The following is a 23,453-nucleotide window of genomic DNA, read 5'->3' as shown; positions in this document are numbered from 1 at the left end:
CTCAATGTTTTCGCTAAATCGAGCTTAACACCTTTTCCAACAACCTTCATATGACTTTTAGAAGCAGACATTTTCGAACGCATTTTCTACAATAAAACAAACAAAGCTTTAACAAAAGTGAAGACAAGTGAAGGAAAACACAAAAATCACCAAAAACAAAGGCCATGAACACAAAGCAGAGGCCAATTGTCCAAATTGTAACAAAACTCAAAAAATAGATTCTACCCTAAAAGTCGAAATAATAAAGCATGCAAACTGAAACACCAAGTTTAGGCCCATAACGAAGATAGAAGGAACACAAAATCGAATGTAAAACACAACAACATTGTAAAAAGAATCTTCAAAATCAGAAAAGCCAAAAAATTAAAAATAAAACAAAATTTAAAACCAAAACAGTGGTAAAAGCATAAAATGAAACGAAAATTACCTGAAAATAAGAGTGAAAGCTCGAAAAATCACTTGAGACGCAACAATGGAGGACGGTTGCCTTCACACTTCTGTGAAAAAACAGTGAGAAGAACAAAGAGAAAAAAATTTAAAAAGAAAACTAAAACACCGTTAATAATATTTGTGGGCTACCAGGTGAAAACAAAATTTCAAAACATATACAACCTGGGCTAAACCGGGTTAGGGATTCAAATATGGGCTATTTTCGGACGGGATGTATGGCCCAAGTAATATATGATGTAATTTCTTCCTTAGGATATTGTATGGAACTCAGTTATATCATTTGTTGTTTACTTTTATTTTATTAGAACTGTATTGATTGTTATTGGGCTGACCTAGCGAGTTGGGTTAGGTGTCATCACTAGTAGTTGAATTTTGGATCGTAACAGAAAAATACATCAATTAGATTCAATAAACATTTAAGTCCCTGTTAAAGAGGTACTGCATCTTTACGTTAGCATGCTTATAACGTGAAGATGAAGTATATGTAAGTAATACCCTAGTAATTTATCAAAGTAAGATGTAATAATCTTTATCCTTTTAGAAGATGTAAGCATCAAAATTACTAATTTGAAAGTTCAAATAACTCTAAATCAAAAGTTACCCTTAATGCAATTGTAAACAAGAAGCAGAACACGAGATGACACCATATTCTATGTAATTATCTATCATATTTGTGTGACACATATTCAGGAGCACTATTACACGCAATCTTTCAGTTTTATGGAAAAGTTAATACTATAATTTCACTGTAAGTTATGCATGTAGTAATATAAAAAAATTTAATTGTTAGATAGAATAAGAAGGTCCATAAAACGGTATAAGCAAATGAAAGTGTACCTGAACCGGAGAAAAGATTAACTAACACTTTTAAGAGGAAGATAAAATCCAGCTGAAGCAGATACTCAGTTGGTAAGAGACTCGTGCTGATAACGCATTGTAAAATTGATACAAATAGAGTAATATAAAACCAAAAAATAGACAATAGCGAAGAGGAGGAGCTTTCATCAAGTATTCAAGTGTGTTCTTCCATGGGCAAAAAGTACCCTATTTATAGTTTACTAGATACATCCTAAGAATTAATAGGTACCGCTATCCAAGCGGTACATTGAATAAAATGTATCGATGGATTAAATACAGCCACATGCATTCACTTTATTTATAACAGCATAGAAACAGCCAAAAAATTGTAAATATTGTATACAGAAATAAAAAATACAAAGATTATATAAAGAATAACATTATAACAGGAAAACTAGAAGAAAATTACACTATTAGATGAAACATTTTATCCGTGCAAAGGTCACTCCACCTCTCAAACAAGGCCCTACAAGCTAATATGCATTATTACATTTGAATGATGCAGCAACTCTTGTAAGAGAATTTCATGAGCTCTTTACTCTGGCCCTTGTTAGGAACAGATATCTCCTCACTGCTAGAAGCAAAACCCATGTGGTTTTTGAGATCTTCTCCTTTATCATTAACAGCAACGCTGAGCTTAGAACGGTCTTCAGGATCTGAGGCTGTAACCCTTTAAAGAATCCCATTAGCCCTTCCTTTTTCCATATGGCACGAAGGGATCCAGAGATTGTTTTTCGGGCTTTTAACTCGGCTTCATCCTCCCCATCTTCTTCGGATTCAGCAGATTGTATCATGACTTTACACCTATACTGGGGCATATGAGTAAGTTTATGTTGACGCTAGAAGAAAGGGAAGACATCAACATGCTAGATTTATAGCAGGAATAAGATGTTAAATGTAGTCCGATAATCCAATTAATGCCCAACTGAATCTTGATAACCCACGCAATCATATTCCAATTTTAGAGCAAAAATATGTCTGACTAGGTAATTACAAATAGGAAAAAAACAGATATTCAAGTGTCCTACATGTTTGATACAACTGGGCATAGATTGTTCCACTTGGCATTGGTTGCAGAAAAAGATTAAACAGTGCATTAGGTCAGAAAAATTTATCAACACAGGCAGTGGTGGAGCCACATTGAACCAAGGGGTGTCAAGCGACACCCCTTCGCCGGAAAATTACACTATATTGCTAGATAATTTTTTTTATTTTATGTATATTTACTATACATCGACTCCCCTTGACTTTTCGATGTATCTGATTTTTTATATTTTGACACGCCTTGATGAAATTTCTAGCTCCGCCAATGAACACAGGATCACATCCAAAACATTACGAGATATTCTAAGCAAGAAACTCCTCCTTAATAAGGTATCAAAAGGGTGAAAGTCTAAAATGGGAAAGGTGATTGCTTGCTTAAGAATTGCTCAATGGAATCTTGCCTTATTAATGGGTATGTGATGCAGGTGGCAAAACATTTTGAGACTGCCCCCAATACGAAAGCAGAAAAAGCAGAAAGAGATTCTGGAGACGATTCCACCCCTCTTTTGCTTTTCATCTTCTCCTTCAGCATTCTTGCTTTAAATTGATCAAAGGCCGTGTACTGCACAACACCATATATTGCAACTGGAAATTATTCACTCATATCACTGAATATAATTTCTATCATTCACTCATATCACTGAATATAATTTCTATCATTCACTCATATCACTGAATACAATTTCTATCATAAGTTGACTCACATCAGAAAGTAAAACATGTAAATACCTGAATTGCTGGATTTGAAGTGAGAATGATAGATATTCCTAGACCATCAAATGCTTCACTCCAAGTGCCCTCCGAGAGGGTTTTCCAGAATCCCTTGGATTTCCCAAAATCACTTGTTTGCATTCTTGAAGATGCTGTATCCAGAGGCTGCAATAAAAGAATAAAACTTCTGATCAGTGGAAGAACAGAATAAAAAAGAAACCTTAACAGAAACCAAAGTAAAAAGTTGGAGCAACAAAAAGACCAGAAGGTGCAACCAGAATAGACGACACATCCGCATCCATCGCCATAGAACCTTTCTCTACACAGTGGTTGTCAGATATGGTTTCATTTCAATAGAGCAGTACAACTTTCTTGCTCTATTAAATCCTTAAAAGCATTAAGCACGAATCTAAACTGGGAAGTAAGAGCTTCCTAGAACTCCCTTTCATATATTCCAATAAAATATAATATCAAAAAGACTCCCTCGAAGAAATCATTGTTTTTTTTTCCTGATAAGTAAGAAATCAAGGTTTTTTTCCTACAAAGGCTATAAATGTATGAGGTCTCAATGATTTAAGAAAACCAACAGATAATACTCTATGCAAATAGAACAACTCCCTCCCTCCCTCCCTCCCTCCTTCCCTCCCTCCTGTTCAATAGGCCATCCAGCTTACAAGTGTAGACCACTCAAGTGAAAGTCAGCGGAAAGTATGCTGTCTTATCAGAAAGATTGATTATGCAGCTATCAAAGAAATCATTGCTTTTTTTTCTGATAAGTAAGAAATCAAGGTTTTTTTCCTACAAAAGCTATAAATGTATGAGGTTTCAATGATTTGAGAAAACCAACAGATAATACTCTATGTAAAGAGAACGACATGCATGAGGTCCGTTTGAGTTCTATCCATCAACAGAAGCATGCAACTTACTTTAAGCATTTAACCAGTTTCCAGAGGCACACCCTTTAAAGGCAAAGATAAAAGAATGTGCACTACACGAGGGAAATAACCGCTCCTTTTGCAGTTTCAACTAGGCGAGGAAGCAGGCCATTAGCTTCAAAAGCAGAGCAATTCAGATAACCAAAACTTCATATGTTGGCAAATTGCAGGCAACCTTCTCTTCAATACTGAGAATATTAAAGTCAAGTCTAGTCATAGTAGAACTGCCAATTATGATTCACCTGGGTTATTATGACTGTAAATGCTCCTGCTACAACAGCAATTACTAAGTTATCTCTTGTTCCGATGGATTTAAATCCACTTCTCTTCAAGTATAGTTTCTTGAAGAAGTCATATCCATAGAAGTAAATAAAAGACGAAACAAAAGACTGCACATTCTTTGTCCCAAGACCCTGGTAGAGTGAAAGAACTTGCCGAGAAGAAATGGCCTCTAACAAGACATCAAGGGTATTCCTGCACATGAAGCAGATCGATTGTCACATCAAGAGCATCTATGTTCACATTTTTGTAGAATGACAGAATCATAGGCTACAAGCGAGGTAATAGCGAACTACGTAAATATTTCTCGATTCAGATTCCTATCGAACGAATAATAATCAATATAAGACACATACGAAAGTAAACTAAACGGCTAAGTCCATTGATCTTCAATTAGAATTGCCAATATTCATTTAAATGAAAATCTTTTCCAAGTCTTAAGTAACCAGTTCCAGGGCCTTCAGTTATCATCTTCATTCCATATTAAGTCAGGCTAGAGGGACCAAGTTAAAACCGAAAAGAATAAATCAGTTAGATCAAAGTATAAAAACTATAAAGAGAAAACTAAACAAATTTACTGATTCAATTTCAGGTTAAAACCAAAATTTCCACTGCAGACAGAAACACAGATGAAATCATGAAACAGAACACCAATGCTTCCCACGAGGCCTTCAAAAAAAGCTCGTACAATCACATTACTAGTCATACTTGGGTACAAAAATCCGTTAGAGATATTTAAATAAACAATGAACAAGAGAGAACAAATTTCTTGAGCAAAAGTAACACCATGGACTGAAAAAACACTTACAATCATTACCACAATATGGGACAGAGCTAAGCAGGAAATAGTGGGAGGGACGCTACCAGATATGTCTGTATGGATACATATGTGCATGTATATGCACATACATAGAGTACATGCACATACATAGAGGGAGAAATTGGTTCGATGAAGAATTTAGTATAGACGAAATAAACATTATATCTATTTTATATATCTTTTTGGAAAAGGGTCGAGTTATCAACCTATCTATTTACGAGCTAAGACCTGCTTTAGTCTCCAAATTGCATAATGCAAAGCTCACACCATGCAGTATTTAAGGAAAAAATGCACATTAGCATAGAACACTTTATGTTTATGGGAGACAGAGAAGATTCCTGGAGAGCATTAGCAGCCCCTCAAGATACATATTGCGTTATGAAAGTCTCTTAAAGTAGATCCACCTAATTAGTGCATAGCGCACACAAGCGGCCACTGCCTCTGCCTTTTTTCAAAGATATGTCGGTGTCTCGACTAATCTATGCTGCCTCCAATTTTATGAAGTCAAGCTGGTCCATAATTGGCATTTCATATATAGGCTCCACCAAATCCATAGAAAGGTGGGTGTTCTACAAATTGGGGACTTATCATGCATCAACACTAACTTCTATCCAACCATATTTAGATCAAACGCTTTGATATGAAGAGGTACAAATGTGCATTCTAGGCATCTGAAGGTACAACGGTAGAGAAGAATAACAATTACTTTAGAAAAATAATGGTACTATTATTTTTATGAAAGTTGCTTTCATGTCAGGTATCTCAAGGAAATCCTCCAATTTAAAACAAAATACACTTTTTGACACTTCTTTTTATCTTCCTGTAGAATATAGTGCAAATCAGTTCTTAAGAATCGGTATCCAACATAATTTGCATTGAAATATAAAGAACGAATGGTGAGATCTGTACTGTAAAGGATCAATAGCTAGAGGAGACATATTTATCTTCCATGCGTAGCTTTTTGCCACAGTTAACGCTCAATCAGGAGTACTTTAAGCACCATTTCTTTGGTCAGACAACTCCACTTGTACACAAAAAACTTGCATCTTGTGTACCGATGGTATATACGACTACTACCATCATGTTCTCTTGTAGCTAAAATCCTAATTGACCACAAGATGTGCCAAAAGCGCAAACGGTATAGGGAGGTCTCGATGTGTGAAGGTGTTCACATAAAACACCACATGTTATCTAATGTGGGAGGTACCTCTTGGGTTGTGATTTTGACCACCATTTGACAATCAGGGGCAGACCCAGAATTTTCACTAAAAGGATTCAGTGTCAACAAAATTCAATAACGTATATAGGCCTCAAAAGCTCCCCCCCACCCCAATGTTGATAATAACTCCTTAAACTGAATCATGTGGCATGTGCATTCATTAAAGGAGACCATTAAGGAGCTTTTTGCACTCTATCTTTCGCAAGAAACTCAAGCCGACCACCAAGTCAGAATTCTTGATTGAATGTTTTGAGCTCTTCTCCAAGTTAGGTACTTTGAAAGAGTCTCAATAAGCAATGCCAAAAATACTTTGATAACTTGGTCTTCTTTGGTTTCAGATTTCAATTTCTTTTAAATACAAAAAGTTATCATTTTTCAAAACAATAGATGACTCTTAAAAAGTGCATCAAAGGCATATTTATGTGTTAAAAAAGTGTTGATATTACATTTCATTCTTTATCAATTCAGAAATTGACCATTAAATCTTTATATTAATTATGGTTAAAATGGAGACGATTCCCCTCTAACAATTGACTTCAAAAATGTATACACAAATTCCCAGAAGTGGCAAAAAAAAGGGTGATTTCTTCCCTTCTGCCTAGGCTTTGGTTGCCACAGTTACCCGGTACCCGTGCTGGTGGGAGGTAACATACGTGGTGAAATAGTCGAGGCGTGTGCAAGCTGGACTGAACACCACCGTCATAAAAAAAAATGTATACACAGACACCTATATATTTGTTTTTGCTATTTCTGAAAGAGTCACATAGTCATGCTCACCCATCTTTATCAATGATTTCCTCTAAGCATTCTCCCTGCAATTAGTAATTAGTATAAATTTCATTCAATGGCTTTGGCAACCCTTGAGATAATTTCTCCTTTCTTATGTGTTGACTTTCTACCAATCTTCCCCTCCCCCCAAACCACCGGTTGGCTAGGACATCATGGAATCCCGCTGGCAACTTATCCTTGAGCTTCCAAAGAAGCACTAGTTCCAGCCCAGCCTCCTTTCTGATTTGGAGAATTGATGATGTAATATCGATAAAGGTTCCACCAGTGTCGTAAAAACGCCCCCGCTTCAACGATTAAAGCGAGACGCAGGCAGTTGGTCGCTTCTATGTGTGAAGCGTAGCAGGTAATATAAAGCTTGCGCTTCTGCCAAAAAAGCAAGAAGCGCGAGTAGCGACAGAAGCGAGTGCTTCGGTATATTAACTATTAAGTGGCTGCCAACATTAAAAATAAAAAAGTTCTCTTTTTTCAAAACATTGCCGAGCAGTAGAGAAAAATAGGCGACTAAGGTTCCAATTTCGGCACTTTTCAAGTTCAAGCCCTCTCTTTTTTCAAAACATCATCGAGCAGCAGAGAAAAACAGGCGACTAGGGTTCACATTTTCTGCACTTTTCAAGTTCAACAAGTTCAAGCCCAGGTATGTGATTTCCTCCTCCTCCTCCCCTACAACTATTTCAATCTTATATTGCAGCGAAATGCTGCCCAATTTTTTCCCAATTTTTTTCTTACTTACTGCCAATTTCCTTCAGTTCTTCTTTCCTTCAGTGTTTATCTTAATATTTCTTTTTAAAAATTTCGCTTTACTTCAAAAAAAGCGAGCACTTAGCTTCACGCTTTAAGCGAAAAGGGGCTTGTCGCTTTTCCTTGCTTCACGCTCTTCACAACACTGGGTTCCACACTTTCAGTCTATCAGACAACGAAATGGAGATGAAGAGGAAATTTATAACTTAATGGCTAACCTAATGTTGCAGAACTTCTAAAAAAAAAAAAAGGAACCTCCAGCAGGAAAGAGCCATTACATGTTCCATCATCACATCCGTTGGTGTATCCGATTTCCAAACACTTGAATAAAAACCTATCAATAAACTAACCAATTTAATGAACTACACCTCAATCTCAAACTAACTGCGTCAGCTATATAAACCGCCACATTCATTCTGCTCTATTCAGACTCATTTCACTTCAATATACAGGACCAAAAGTAAATGTAACAACATCCCAAGTTCCCCTAAATGGGGAGGGTTGGGTAGGCTGACAGCCAAAATATGATCAATTGTCTGAAAATTCCATGAAAAGTCATACTGTCAAGACATATTATATAACAGATAATTACACTATTAAAAAAAAATTGTTGGCGAGGGTTCGATTCTCCGTGCAATCCGCTCCCCCATTTTCCCTTTAAAACAAAAATTGAAAACAGAGATAAAGAAAGAAAGGCAAGAAAATATCTAAAAAAAATAAAACACAGACCTGTATTTGGCCTGCCCATGAGCTCGAAGTTCAGCTTGATATTTGCTCTTGCAAGTATCCAAAGGATATAATATGGTGGTGCTTAGCAAAGATCCTACCGCACCAGAAGTTGCCTCAGCCAAAGACTCCATATTTAAAGCCATAATAGAATACTCTTTATCTAAACAACAGCAAAGAATCAAGAACAAGTAAATTTAACTCAATATTTTAAGAAATCTTTAGGGAAAGGAAGCAGATAGTGGTGGGATTGAGGTGCTGGCACTTTGCAACAAAAGTGGGCGTGACAAAGATTGGTGTCTGAAAAATTAAGTTGGGTTTTTAGTAGGCACATTGGGAGTCGGAAACGTGTTTAGCCAAGCTGTAAAAATCTCGTTGTTTTGAGAAAGCGTTTTTCTTTTTTCAAAAGAATAAGTTTGGTCATTGGGAGTCGGAAATGTGTTTGGCCAAGTTGAAAAAATCAGCTTGTTTTGAGAAGTGTTTTTTTCCCCAAAAGAATAGTTTTGGTCATTCGGAGTCGAAAATGTGTTTGGCCAAGCTATAAAAATCAGCTTGTTTTGAGAAAGCATTTTTTTTTCAAAAGAATAGTTTTGGTCCTTGGGAGTCGAAAATGTGTTTGGCCAAACTGTAAGAATCAGCTTGTTTTGAGAAGCATTTTTTTTTTTCAAAAGAATAGTTTTGGTCATCGGGAGTCGGAAATGTGCTTGGCCAAACTGTAAAAATCAACTTGTTTTGAGAAGCGTTTTTTTTCTTCAAAAGAATAGTTTTGGTGAGAAACAGTTTGTATTCGGCTAATTAATTCGAAAAGCACTGCTTAGCAGCAATTAGTAATTGATCAAGCTTTTAAAAATTGCTTCTAACGGCTTGTTTAGATGGTTGTTACATATTGTATTGTATCGTATTGTTACATTAAATACGATGTTTGTTTTGATTGTTAGTTAAATTTTATTATATTGTATCGTTGGTTGCGTCGTTATCTTGTCTTTTTCTCTCATCTTGGTCTCACCCTTCATTATTATTAAATAATTTATTTTATCATTCACCCTACCTTTTTATATAATAAATTTATCCTGTATCATAATTTTACTTTATAATATTACAAGTTTATGCTTCATATTGCTTGTGTGTGATATAATGAAACAACAATAAACGATACAATATATCCAAACATTATATTCGTCAAATAATACAGTACAATACAATACGACACATTATGAAACGATGTGTAACTACCATCCAAACAAGCTTTAAGTTCTCAAAAATGCTTTTCAAAAAAGTGTTTTGGGGAGAAGCTACTTTTTCCTGCTTCTCCAAAACTACTTATGTTTCGCCTCAAAAATACTTTTTTTTTCTTCTAAAAGCTTGGCCAAACACATCAACTTTGAAAAAAAAATTAAGTGCTTCTAGGATTGGAGAAGCTTGCCCAAACAGGCTATAAATTCCTTTGATGGTCATTCGAGTACTTGAATATCTTATCAAAGTCTCTTTTGTTTTATTTAGGACTATAAAGTCACCCGATAATATTTTTTGACTAAAAAAAAAAAAACCACATATTTGATATACCTTATCATATTAAAATTTTGCTTTTTATTAATAAAATTCATTTAACTCATGACCTAGTACTTATCAAACCTACCTAACAAGTAAATGAGTCTACGTTAAAAATTTCTAGCTTATTCATATTTTCACATATTCCTTCGTGAAATCAAACGATGTTTTACATAAAACTTATCAAATTAGTCAATCATAACTTAGACAATGAGTCCTTGATCAACCTTTTTTAATTTAATTCCATTAACTAACTTTTTTTCTTCTTTTGTTGGTTCATGACTTCATGGAGATGCAACGGGCGATGGAATTGATTGGCCCTCTTCAGCGAAAGAAGAGTAGAAACTCTAAAAAAAATTAGAAATTAATTATTTACCATCTTTTGTTAGTATGTGCAACATATATTTTTTTTTTTATGAACTACCTATATTAAACAATTCTTAAAGCACATTATCTGTGTCTTTCGTTTGCTAAAACTTGTGTTCATATTATAGTTTGAAATGGATTGCAAGTAAATGCACAATTTCAATTAAGAGCCAAACTTGTAAGCTTATGTAATCGTGTTGGTGATAGAGTTTAAAGTGGCTATTTAATGCTATTCATGTGGTCTTTGTAGATCACGGAACTATAGCAATTGAATATTAGGTGATTTTCAATTATACAAACACAAACAGAGAGATTTACCTATAATTTGAAAACAAAGTAATCGGAACTGCATAACATTAATATGTTGATTAATATATTAACTGTTTAACATGGACCATTAGCCAAAAGTTAAAAGCCAATAATCGTCTTTCTTACTATTAACATGAACAAATAGTAATCGTGTTAGATCTGTCTATAGGTTGAAAACAAAGATTTCTTAACATTAATATATTGATAGTAAACTCATTTTTTTGTTGGGTGGGTTAATGGGTACTTGGTGTATGGGTCAAAATCTGACCATGCGTGGTTTAAACTAAAGGGAATGGCGAGGAGTCGATTGAGTCATGGTCGTACTCATTGTCACACCTCCTTTTTCACACACCACCCCGAAAGGTAGTGTATAAGGAGTTTTTCCAATTTAAGTGACATTATTCGAAATGGGATTATTTATTTAATTCAGAGTCGCCACTTGGGATAGTTTATTTGGTGTCCCAAGTCACCGGTTTATTTTGAATCCCAAATCGAAGAAAATTTCGACTTTCCTTTTGAAGTCTGCGAACCAGAAATTCAGAATAAGGAATTCTGTTAACCCGAGGGAAGGTGTTAGGCATCCCCGGATTCCGTGGTTCTAGCACGGTCGCTTAAACTATTACAATTGGCCTATATCTGATTTTAATACATGTTTAAACCTATAGTGCAATTTTAAAAAAAAATATTTACCGCTTTTAATTAAATATTTTAAGGAATGTTGAACGTCGTTTAAAACGTGTTTTTGGATCACGTCACATGAAATGCACCCGGATCCGAAACACATTCTATTCAACGTTTTGGGATTTGGATTTGGGTCACATGAAATGCACACCCGAATTTAGGAAGGTAAAATTATTAAAAAACGCGCCTAAAGTAACTAACGTGTTATTAACTTTGCGGGAGGCCTTGAAAATTCGCTAAATGGCACGTCCCGATTTCTAGGTATTTTAATGTAATTATTTAAAGAGGGCCACGCAATTTATGAATTTTGTTTGGCGTGGCGCACCTCGATTAATTTTAAAGGCCATCCTAAAAGGGACTATTGTTCTCTATTAAAGATTGTCTCTAAAGGCCTAATTAATTAACATTATGAATTAATTATCATTTAAGGTATTCGAGAAAGTTCGGGCCTCAAGATCAAGTCCAAATTCAAACAAAAGAATCTCCATTATTAAAGACCCCCTTAATTCAAATTCGCTACTTATCTTGGAAGGCCCAAGCTTGCACTATAAAAATAAACCAATAAATTTTAAAAGAATTCGGGCCCTTAGCATATTGGGCTTCAAGAACTAGCCCAGGCATGAGGAAAAGATCATCAGCCTTTATGAAAGGCTGTCTCGTGTTGGCCCAGTTTTGGCTCATGAGGACCCCAATTTCGAAAGTCCCTATAGACCAAGGATTTCCATACATTGGGCTTGTGATTTGATGGGCCTGAGCTTAGCAGACTTAAACAGTTAGCCTGGCCTAATTATTTCAGGACCTTTATTATGCAACTGGGCCAATATTAGGTCCTGGCAGTAAACATACTTGCTATACCTCTTTTAAAACTAAGAAGCTGATATTAAATTAGACAGACAATAATGGTGGGCGTATATTAATCCTGTTCATGTAAACAATCCTAATGGCTAACATTGATACTTTGTTTTTCAATACGCAGCCAACGGGCATACAACAGCGACATGCATCATTTTAAAAATAGGAAAATGCATTTGAAGCATGGTGAAGGCTTAAGATCACTAACATTGATATAGGCATAGTACACCTGTAACCATTCTCATGAAAATTCAAACTAACATCTCATTTGAAATTCAAACTAACAGGATACCAAAACCAAAATCAACTACACTAAGCTAACACTATTGAATATCATACTTGTATAATTTTCGGAAAAGAAACAGTCCAATTATTACAGCTATAGGAAGTCCAGGTCATTTAAACCTATAATACTACTAATGCATAAACCTAGCATTCAAACTAATATGCTTGCAAGTGAACTAGCATGAAAATAACATGAGTAGTATGTCATTTCTTCAACAATCCAAATACATTTGCTGATTCAGTTCTTCACACATCATTTGAGGCTAAACAAAATACCTGGAAATTAGAACAAAGTGAGGAAATAGGAGCCAGCTAAGTAACATTGCAACAACAGGTGCAGTTCAGCAAATCTCAGCAGATTCCAAGTAAAAAATCCAGGAAAATAAAGGATAGCGTGCAGTAGATTCCAAATAACTTCAAACCACCAACAATCAGCTGAATTTGAAGATCAAGCTTGATGAACCCAGGCAATTAAACAAACGACAGATCTGAAAGGATTTTTGTACTATATTTTTGTTGATTTTCAGGATTTTGGGTTTCTAGGATCTAATGTTTTTGTATCTAAACTATCTATTTCTACCAGAATTTTTTTTGGATTTTCAGTAGTTTTTTAGTAGTTTTGGATCTGAATTTTTGAATTTTTCAGATTTCTCTAAGCTCTAGGATTTGAATTTTGAATTTTTCAGAGTTTTGGATCTCTCTAGACTGCTGAAACTTGTATTGAATTTTTTCAGATCTCTGAACTTCTAAAACTTTTCAGATTTCTAAAACTTAAACTTCTAAAACTTCTCCCTCTCAAAACCTTTTAGATTTTTTAAAATTCTAAAATTTCTGAATTTCAGATCTGTAGCTCTCTTCAACTTCTAAAACTTGCATTGCAAGGCAAGGGTACTGCCCTTTTATAGATAAAAACTAGGGCAACTTTCAGATTTCTTTTTACACCCTTAGTCCCTTATTTAATGTCAGTTTTTAGCTACTTAGTCCTTCTATTCATGACTTGTTGCCCAAGTTACTACACTCAATTTTCTGAATTTTAAATTAGAACCCCCATCTAGAAGGTTCTAGGGGGATCTATTTCAGTTACTGCAGGATTCTCTTAATTGAACTACCTATACTACCCCTACATTAGTTCTGAAATTACCCACCTTGGTTAGCTAACCCCAACCCCTTTTAAACTTGGTCAAAGTGACTATGGTTAATCATTAAGGACTGGAAATTATTCAGCTATAACCAAACAGGAATCCTATCCTAGTTTGAACATGAATTAATTCTAACTAATACAATTACAGGCCGCTACCATGAATTAGCCAAAAAAAAACTAAGGACGAACAAATTAACTAGAATCAATATGAACAGAAGAGAAAAAGGAAATCAAAACTTAAAAAATCTAAGAACACTGGCAAACAAAAATCAACAAACAGGCAGAAATACTAATTTATCAAACTAAACTAATCAACAAGAAATAAAATCCTAGAACAAACAAGGAACAGGACAGAAATCAGTTCTAATTAAAATTCCCAAATTTCATACTGGAGAAGGAGAAACAAGGGGAACTAGACAAAAGATAAGAAAGCAAAACAATAAAAGAAGGCTAAAAGATGAAAATACTTACATGAATTTAAATTTAAACTCGACTGTCTTTTGAATTGATCCCCAAATGATCTTATTTGCCTATTCTTTGCCAAAAATAAGCAAACAACATCATATGGAGATCAATCGCCCACTGGTAAACCCCAAGCCAAGCCGAAACTCCCTTAAGCTTCAAAACTAAACCCTAGATCTAAGATTCGAGTAATTTTGGATGGATTTGAAGGAAATTAATTTGAAATAGTGGGGAGGAGGGGGTCAAGATGAGTCTGGGGTGTAAGTTTGGTGGGATTCTGAGGCGGCGCCGCCGGACACGGCGGAGGCGACGCTAGGGTTTTGCATATTCGACGAATTTGAGGGGGATTTGAGGGCCATGGGGCTGGATTTGGAAAGGGAAGGTGAAGGGGAAGGTATGNAGTATTGCATGTTGATTATCGAAATTACAAATAATACATGATTAAACCTATAGACATGATCTCTAGGTGATTTACGCAGTAGTTGGCGTCGTTAGATTAAGAAACCTAGACGGTCAGGATTGAATTGGTCCCTAAACGGCGCGTTTGGTTATAAACAAAGCTGGACCGGGTTGGGGAGGGGGGTTTGGAATTGGACTGGGTTGGTGAGATTGGGCTGGTTCAGGGGTTATTTCAATTGGGCTGGCAAATTAGCTTGAATATTGGCCCAATGCAGGCCAGCCTATTTCCTTCTCTTTTTATTATTTATTTTCATTCTTTTTCTCTCTTTTTTTGATTTTGTTAAATACCAAACTAAAAATTAAAACCTGATTTAATTCTAAAATTAAGCTAATTAATTTTTAAAAATTAACTAACTCCTAATTTAAAAGAAAACTTAAGGAGAAAAGTCAAAAAATTTTAAAAAAAAGACTATATTTGTTATTTTCTTCCGCTTTTTGTAATGCTAATTAACTAATAGAACTAAGAATATAAAATTGGGTCCTAAATGAAAATGTGCTATTTTTGGATTTTTTATGAATTATCATGCACACACAGATAAAAATACTCACAACAATACGCAATTAAATCCTAAAAAATCAAATAATAAAAGAAAAATCCTAATTCTAAGAAGTCTATAGGAATAATTCAATCGAGGCAAAAATCACGTGCTCACATTCATAAGACGTCCTAGCAACGAGTATCTCGGCCGCTGCCGAGATCGGACTATCTAAGAGATTGTGCGGCCTGGCATATGTCGAGACATTCAAAAGGGACGACCCAATGCACATTGAACAGACTAGGCCCTCTGGCTAAGAACCGTTGGATAAAGGGAAGTAATTACTATATAAATAAGGGAGAGGGGACAAGAAAAGGGGGGCTCTCCCTTGGAGAAGAGGAGGGCAGAAGAACCAGAGAAAGCTATAAGGGAAAAACATGAGAAGTCACAGATCTTGGCGATAAGACTCTGTAATCGCCTTTTTGAACCGGTAAAGATGGAGTTTCCAACTACTAATGGCATTCCCTCTGTTTCTTCTTTATTCTTACATTACGAGACAACCCATCATAAATGTAAGCATGTTATTTATATTCGATATCTTTTGTGAGCCTTGAAAGTTCATGAGCTTGAATGTATCTTATTCTCCTATTCAATATGTTTTGGTGTTTAATCTAGAGTTAATTAATCTTGGCTAAGATTTATCCTTCATTTTATTATTAGTTAGTTTAACAAATGTGATGACCCGGCCAGTCGTCTCATGAGTTTCCGCTCCGTTTTCCCCCATTTCTGCTTCTTTATGCTTCGTTATCCGTGTTTTCTGGTATCGTGTTGGTCGGATCGAGTTCAAAATAATTTTTGATAAGGTTTGAGACACTTAGTCTCTTTTAAGAAGGTTTGAGTGGGAAAAGTCAACCGGATGTTGACATATGTGTTAGGGGACTCGGATGCGAGTTCTGATGGTTCGGTTAGCTTCGGGAGGTGATTCGTGACTTAGGAGCGTGATCGGAATTGGTTTTAGAGGTCCGGAGTAGAATTCGGCTTGAATTGGCGAAGTTGATATTTTGGCAATTTTCGGATGGTTGGGGAGATTTTGATCCGAGGGTCGGAATGGAATTTCGAGAGTTGCTGTAGTTTCGTATGTCATTTGGGATGTGTGTGCAAAATTTCAGGTCATTCGAACGTGATTTGGTTGGGTTTTTGATCAAAAGCGTAATCTAAAAGATTTTGGGATTCTTAGGCTTGAATCCGATGCAAATTTGATATTTCGATGTTGTTTTGAGTGTTCCGAAGGTTGGAACAAGTTTGAATGATGTTATGGGATATGTTGGCATGTTTGGTTGAGGTCCCGAGGAAAATCAAAGCTAAGCTAGCTATACCAATCAACTATGAGTTACAAGATTCCTATCTATAAATCTCTTGAAGCTTGATTTTGAGTCTTAGCTGCTTTTGCCGTGGACTCCGATCTGAATCTTGATGCTCGCAAGCTGTAGGTGTTGGTTCTTTCTTCAGCGTTGTGTCAAAGCGGGATATGCGGAGCTTGTGACTTCAATCAAGTTTTGAGCAGTCCGCATCTCTGTTCACTTCGGCATTTTGAATTCACTTCTTTTTGTTCTTTTTTCTTCTTTTCTTTATTCTGGATTGAGACTCATTCGTTTGGTCGTCTCGAACACCTGTGCCTTGATTTCAAACCTGCTCAGACACCAAAACAAACAAACGAACGAAATTTTCTGCCCCAGTTTTTACTAGGAAAATTTCGTGAGTTATTTGTGACAAAGTCTGAACTCATTATCTCTTCTTTTATTTTATTTGTTTTTTCATTTTCAAGAATTGTATTCATCTATGATAGAACAATTTAGGGATTGGAGTCCCTATGTCTAGAAAGGCGCAACTCAGAGATTGGAGCCCTAATGTTGGCAAAAGGTAAAAACGCTCAACTCAGGGACTGGAGCCCTAATGTTGGCTGAAGGAAAAACGCTCAACTCAGGGATTGGAACCCTAATGTTGGCCTAAGGAGAAACGCTCAACTCAGGGATTGGAGCCCTAATGTTGGCTAAAGAAAAAATGCTCAACTCAGGGATTGGAGCCCTAATGTTGGCTAAAGGTAAAACGCTCAACTCAGGGATTGGAGCCCTAATGTTGGCTAAAGGTAAAACGCTCAACTCAGGGATTGGAGCCCTAATGTTGGCTAAAGGGAAAAATGCTCAACTCAGGGATTGGAGCCCTAATGTTGGCTAAGGTTAAAACACTCAACTCAGGGATTGGAGCCCTAATGTTGGCTAAAGGTAAAACGCTCAACTCAGGGATTGGAGCCCTAATGTTGGCTAAAGGGAAAAATGCTCAACTCAGGGATTGGAGCCCTAATGTTGGCTAAAGGGAAAAGATGCTCAACTCAGGGATTGGCAAAGCCCTAATGTTGGCTAAGGGAAAAAGAGCTCAACTCATGGATTGGAGCCCTAATGTTGGCTAAAGGAAAAACGCTCAACTCAGGGATTGGAGCCCTAATGTTGGCTAAAGGAAAACGCTCAACTCAGGGATTGGAGCCCTAATGTTGGCTAAAGAAAAAAATGCTCAACTCAGGGATTGGAGCCCTAATGTTGGCTAAAGGAAAACGCTCAACTCAGGGATTGGAGCCCTAATGTTGGCTAAGGGTAAAATGCTCAACTCACGGAATGGAGCCCTAATGTTGGCTAAGGGTAAAACGCTCAACTCAGGGATTGGAGCCCTAATGTTGGCTAAGGGTAAAACGCTCAACTCAGGGATTGGAGCCCTAATGTTGGCTAAAAAAAATGCTCAACTCAGGGATTGGAGCCCTGTTGTCGGCTAAGGGAAGAAACGCTCAACTCAGGGATTGGAGCCCTAATGTTGGCTAAAGGAAAAACGCTCAACTCAGGGATTGGAGCCCTAATGGTTGCCAAGGGAAAAAGTGCTCAACTCAGGGATTGGAGCCCTAATGTTGGCTAAGGGTAAAACGCTCAACTCAGGGATTGGAGCCCTAATGTTGGCTAAAGGGAAAAATGCTCAACTCAGGGATTGGAGCCCCAATGTTGGCTAAACCAAATAACAGACTGATATTGGGAGTTCTAAACTATCCTTTTTTGGGATTCTTTTGTTATCTCTTTTTCTTTTTTTTCATTTTTGATAAGATGCAGGAAAGAACTTGGAGGAAACTTCCTTTTTGCATTGATTATTTGCTGCAAAGCTGTTTTAGCACTTGCGTGTTTCTTTTCTTTTGGCTGCACCTGCTTTTCCGCGGTTGCCTGGATTGCACCTGTTTCAATTTTCAAACAAAGAACAATTGTTAGTTTGAAACGATGGTTGGTTTTGTGGCCTTGATTGCTTGATCCCGGCCTAGCTTCTGTCGAGAACCTCTGCTGCTTGCTGGTTTTGAAGATTCCCTATTTTTCAAACCGCAGGACTCAACTTTTAGGATTTCATGATGATTCTCCTGCGTGGGGCTCTGCCTTTTCACTTTACTCTAACTTTAGAACCTTTGTCCTTGACTTTCTTTCCTCTTCAATATCTTTGCTTTGAAAGCATCAACAATCATAGCCAGTCGGGATTGACTTAATGCATCCGCTGAGGCTGGGACTTTCTTTAGCTTTTGCTAGGCAAAGCCCTAAAAACTAGTCCTGCCACCTTTCTTTGTAATAGTTTCGGAATCAGAGTTAGACCGAAAGGGATTCAAGGAAAAAGTAAGCGAAAAGGCAAGAAGATGAATTTAAAGAGAAGCGTCCTTTTCGGGGGGAGAAGGACTTATCTGGGGGTGCATGCAAGCTTCAAATAAACATGACATGTTTCTTGGACTGGATGCCCGACCCGCACAAACTTTCCAACTTCTTGTAAACTCATTGACCCGTATCTCAAAACCAGGGAACCTTGCCAGGACTCTTTCAGTGGTGGGAAATGTCTTCTCTTCGGCCGACGGCGCGCTTTGCGGGTTTTCACCAGTCGACCTCTCTCATTTCTCTTCTCACCATCGCCCGATAGTGATTTTTACGAGTTTTCACTAAGCGGACTCTCTCATTTTCAATTTCTCTACTCACCGTCGCCTTATGGTTCTTGTAGGTTTTCACCGATAAGACTCTCTCATTTTGTTTCTCTTAAGTTGATTGCATCAGATTCCAACGATGATGTTTTCAATTCCCACGCCTTTGCCAATTGATCGGAAGGACTTGGACAAGGTTTTTGGGTAAAAAGAATCTTGGATGGAATTACAACTTTGGAACCGTTTTGGTGGGCTCATGGCCGAGCCATTATATCATCTGCCCCAGTTTCATTTTTTGGGGGAATTGGGATTTTTGTTTTGGTGTGACTGAACCCCAGAGAGAGGCTGCCTACGTATCCTTTCGGAATCAAGTCAGACGTAGTTCAGGAAACATTTGTTTTTGGTTGTTTTTGTTTTTGTTTTGTTTTGTTTTTCTTTTTTTTTTTTTTTTTTTTCTTTTCTTTTCTTTTCTGTTCTTTGTTTTTCAATAGTACTTTCAGGTTCAAAAGAGGGCAATCAAAGAAGAGTAACCGGCTCAAACTGGTTCGCAAAGGGTTGATAGTGTTTGGGTAGCGAGAAGGAAAGCCTTCGTCATCTCAATTGCACAAAGTCATCACCGCAGAAAACCTAGACATAGTACCTTTTTACTGCGTCCGCATTCATAGCGGCTTCGGGATCGCTTCCTTCGATGTCTCCCAGATACAATGCTCCTCTCGGCAATATCTTTCTGATGATGTATGGACCTTTCCAATTAGGAGCAAATTTTCCTTTTGCTTCCTGATGATGTGGAAGAATGCGCCTTAACACAAGTTGTCCCACTTCAAAATTCCTGGGTCGTACTTTCTTGTTATAAGCGCGGGCCATTCTTTGTTGGTACAACTGCCCGTGACAGACCGCGGCCATCCGTTTTTCATCAATTAAAGACAACTGTTCCAGACGAGTCTTGACCCATTCACTATCCTCGATTTCTGCTTCAACGATGATCCGGAGAGAAGGGATTTCTACCTCTGCGGGTATAACAGCCTCGGTTCCATAGACCAAAAGGTATGGGGTAGCTCCTACCGATGTGCGCACTGTGGTGCGATATCCCAGTAATGCAAAAGGCAACTTTTCATGCCATTGTCTGGAGCTCTGAATCATCTTTCTCAAAATCTTTTTGATGTTCTTGTTTGCTGCTTCAACGGCACCATTGGTTTTGGGCTGATAAGGAGTGGAGTTTGTATGCGTTATTTTGAATTGTTCGCATACCTCTTCCATCTAACGCCTATTCAAGTTGGCAGAATTGTCTGTGATGATAGTTGCAGGAATGCCAAAACGGCAGATAAGATTAGAGTGCACAAAATCTACCACCGCTTTCTTGGTGACTGACTTGAGAGTGATGGCTTCAACCCATTTCGTGAAGTAGTCAATGGCAACCAGTATGAACCTATGTCCATTTGAAGCTTTTGGCTCGATCGGCCCAATGACATCCATGCCCCAAGCAACGAATGGCCAAGGTGCTGACATAGGATGCAGTTCTGTTGGAGGCGCATGAATCAAATCACCGTGCACCTGACACTGATGGCACTTTCGGACAAAGCTGAAGCAGTCCTTTTCCATGGTTATCCAGTAATACCCTGCTCGAAGAATTTTCTTTGCCAAAACATACCCATTCATGTGAGGTCCGCACACTCCTGCGTTTACTTCGTGCATGATCCTTCCAGCCTCCTCGGCATCAACACATCTTAATAAATTGAGATCCGGGGTCTTCTTATAAAAAACATTACCACTTAAGAAGAAACCACTTGCATGCCGTCTAATGGTTTTCTTTTGATCTCCAGTAGCTTGCTCGGGATATTCCTTTGTTTTCAGAAACCTTTTGATGTCATGGTACCATGGATGGGTGATTGGTTCTGCCTCAACCGTATTACAGTAACCATGCCTTTCTTTGATTTGGATCTCCAAGGGATCAATGTGGGCATTGCTTGGGTAAGGCAACATCGAGGCCAGAGTGGCGAGTGCATCAGCTAGTTCATTGTGACACCGAGGGATGTACCTAAACTCTATTGATTTGAATCGCTTGCCAAGATCTTCCACATGTTGGCGATAGGGAATAAGCTTAACATCTCGGGTTTCCCATTCTCCTTGGGCTTGCCGGATAATCAAATCTGAATCCCCCATAATCAATAACTCTTCAACGTCTTGGTCAATTGCCATATTCATACCCATGATGCAGGCTTCATACTCAGCGGTATTGTTTGTGCAGAAAAATCGGAGCCTAGCGGTGGCCGGGTAGTGCTGACCGGTGGGTGAGATCAGGATTGCCCCAATTCCTACACCTTTGGCGTTTACTGCCCCATCAAAGACATTTTCCAAGCATTGGTATCTTCAGAGATTGCTTCTATTGAATTTACCTCTTCATCTGGGAAGTAAGTGCTCAATAGTTGGTATTCCTCGTCAACCGGAAGCCAAATGGTCCGCCAATGCCTGGGCTTTCATCGCCGTGCGAGTGACATAGACTATGTCAAATTCAGTGAGCAGAATCTGCCATTTCGCTAATATCCCCGTGGGCATCGGTTTCTGGAATATGTATTTTAAAGGATCCAACCGGGTTATGAGGTAGGTGGTGTGAGCTTGAAGATAATGTCTTAGCTTCTGAGCAATCCAAGTCAAAGCACAACAGGTCCTTTCCATTAGAGTATATTTAACTTCATAACTGGTGAACTTCTTGCTCAAGTAGTAAATTTCCTGTTCTTTCTTCCCAGTTACATCATGTTGCCCGAGGACATAGCCGAAAGAATTTTCTAAGACTGTCAGATACAAGAAAAGAGGCCTCCCTGGCTCTGGTGGGACCAAGACCGGCGGATTCGACAGATATTCTTTGATCTTATCGAAAGCTTTTTGACACTCATCCGTCCACTTGACTGCAGCATCTTTCTTCAATAGCTTGAATATGGGCTCACATGTGGAAGTCAATTGAGCAATGAACCGACTGATATAGTTTAATCTGCCCAACAGGCTCATCACATCTTTCTTGGTTCTCGGAGGAGGCAAATCCCGGATAGACTTTATCTTTGTTGGATCTAACTCGATACCTCTCCTGCTAACTATGAAGCCCAAAAGTTTGCCGGATGGGACTCCAAACGTACACTTGGCTGGGTTCAGCTTCAGATCATACTTGCGCAACCGCTCGAAGAATTTTCTCAAGTCTCGAACGTGATCATCCTGAGTTCGGGACTTGATGATTACGTCGTCAACATATACTTCTATCTCCTAATGCATCATATCATGGAAAATGGTGGGTCATGGCCCTCATGTAGGTTGCCCCAGCATTCTTCAGACCTAACGGCATGACTCTGTAACAGTATGTACCCCAAGGTGTGGTAAAAGCTGTCTTTTCAGCATCTTCTTCATCCATCAACACCTGGTGATATCCTGCGTAACAGTCCACGAAGGACTGTATCTCATGCTTGGCGCAGTTATCAACAAGGATGTGGATGTTAGGCAAAGGGAAATTGTCTTTGGGACTTTCCTTGTTCAAGTCTCTGTAATCCACACACACCCGGGTTTTTCCATCTTTCTTTGGAACTGGGACTACATTAGCCAACCATGTAGTGTACCGGACCACTCGGATTACCCCTGCTTTCATCTGTTTCGTGATTTCTTCTTTGATCTTATCACTGATGTCAGTTTTAAATTTTCTCTGCTTTTGCTGGACCGGAGGGCAATCGGGGTAAGTTGGCAACTTATGAACCACTAAATCAACACTTAGCCCTGGCATGTCGTCATATGACCAAGCAAGCACATCTTTAAACTCAAACAGGAGTTGGATTATTGCATCCCGAGTTTTCTCATCTGTGTGAATGCTTATTTTGGTTTCCCGGATTTCTTCGAAAGTTCCCAAGTTAACCGGCTCAGTATCATTCAAGTTTGGCTTAGGCTTATTATCAAATTGTTCCAATTCTCGATTTATTTCCCTAAAAGCCTCTTCTTTATCATATTCCGGTTCTTGGTTCATTATTTCACAATTAGACAGCGTGTTTGGATCTGGGCATGAAGTCCGCAAGCATGTCATGTTATTTAAAGCCGCATTATTAGAACTAAAAAGAAGAAATAAAAAAAATAGCAAAATCAGAGAGAATAAAGGAAGATGAACGATGAAATATTGATTTCATTTCTTGGAATTTGAAGCTAACAGGGTCTACATCTGGGAATTTAAAGACAAGAAACTAAAGAAAACATCCGAGTTATACCCTGGCATAACTCGGGATGCAGAAAAAGTAGCAGGACAGGTCTACCGGGACTCCCGCCTGATTGGGAATGGCGTAGCCTTCCAATTCT

General features: G+C 37.9%; 1 protein-coding gene across 1 annotated transcript; it reads right to left on the bottom strand.

Moving 5' to 3' along the window:
- Positions 1–1,573: 1,573 nt before the first annotated feature.
- Positions 1,574–8,914, bottom strand: LOC109244311 (peroxisomal adenine nucleotide carrier 1-like). Its single transcript, XM_019411374.1, has 5 exons — positions 8,573–8,914; positions 4,241–4,472; positions 3,082–3,228; positions 2,754–2,914; positions 1,574–2,112 (listed from the first exon to the last, which is right to left on the bottom strand). The coding sequence occupies exons 1-5, from the start codon at positions 8,713–8,715 to the stop codon at positions 1,833–1,835; spliced, it is 963 nt and encodes a 320-aa protein (XP_019266919.1). The 5' UTR covers positions 8,716–8,914; the 3' UTR covers positions 1,574–1,832.
- Positions 8,915–23,453: the final 14,539 nt, after the last annotated feature.

Source organism: Nicotiana attenuata, unplaced genomic scaffold (genome assembly GCF_001879085.1).
Source record: "Nicotiana attenuata strain UT unplaced genomic scaffold, NIATTr2, whole genome shotgun sequence".
Taxonomy (NCBI): domain Eukaryota; kingdom Viridiplantae; phylum Streptophyta; class Magnoliopsida; order Solanales; family Solanaceae; genus Nicotiana; species Nicotiana attenuata.
The sequence above is the reverse complement of the archived record's forward strand: the minus strand, read 5'-3'. Positions and strand labels throughout refer to the sequence as shown.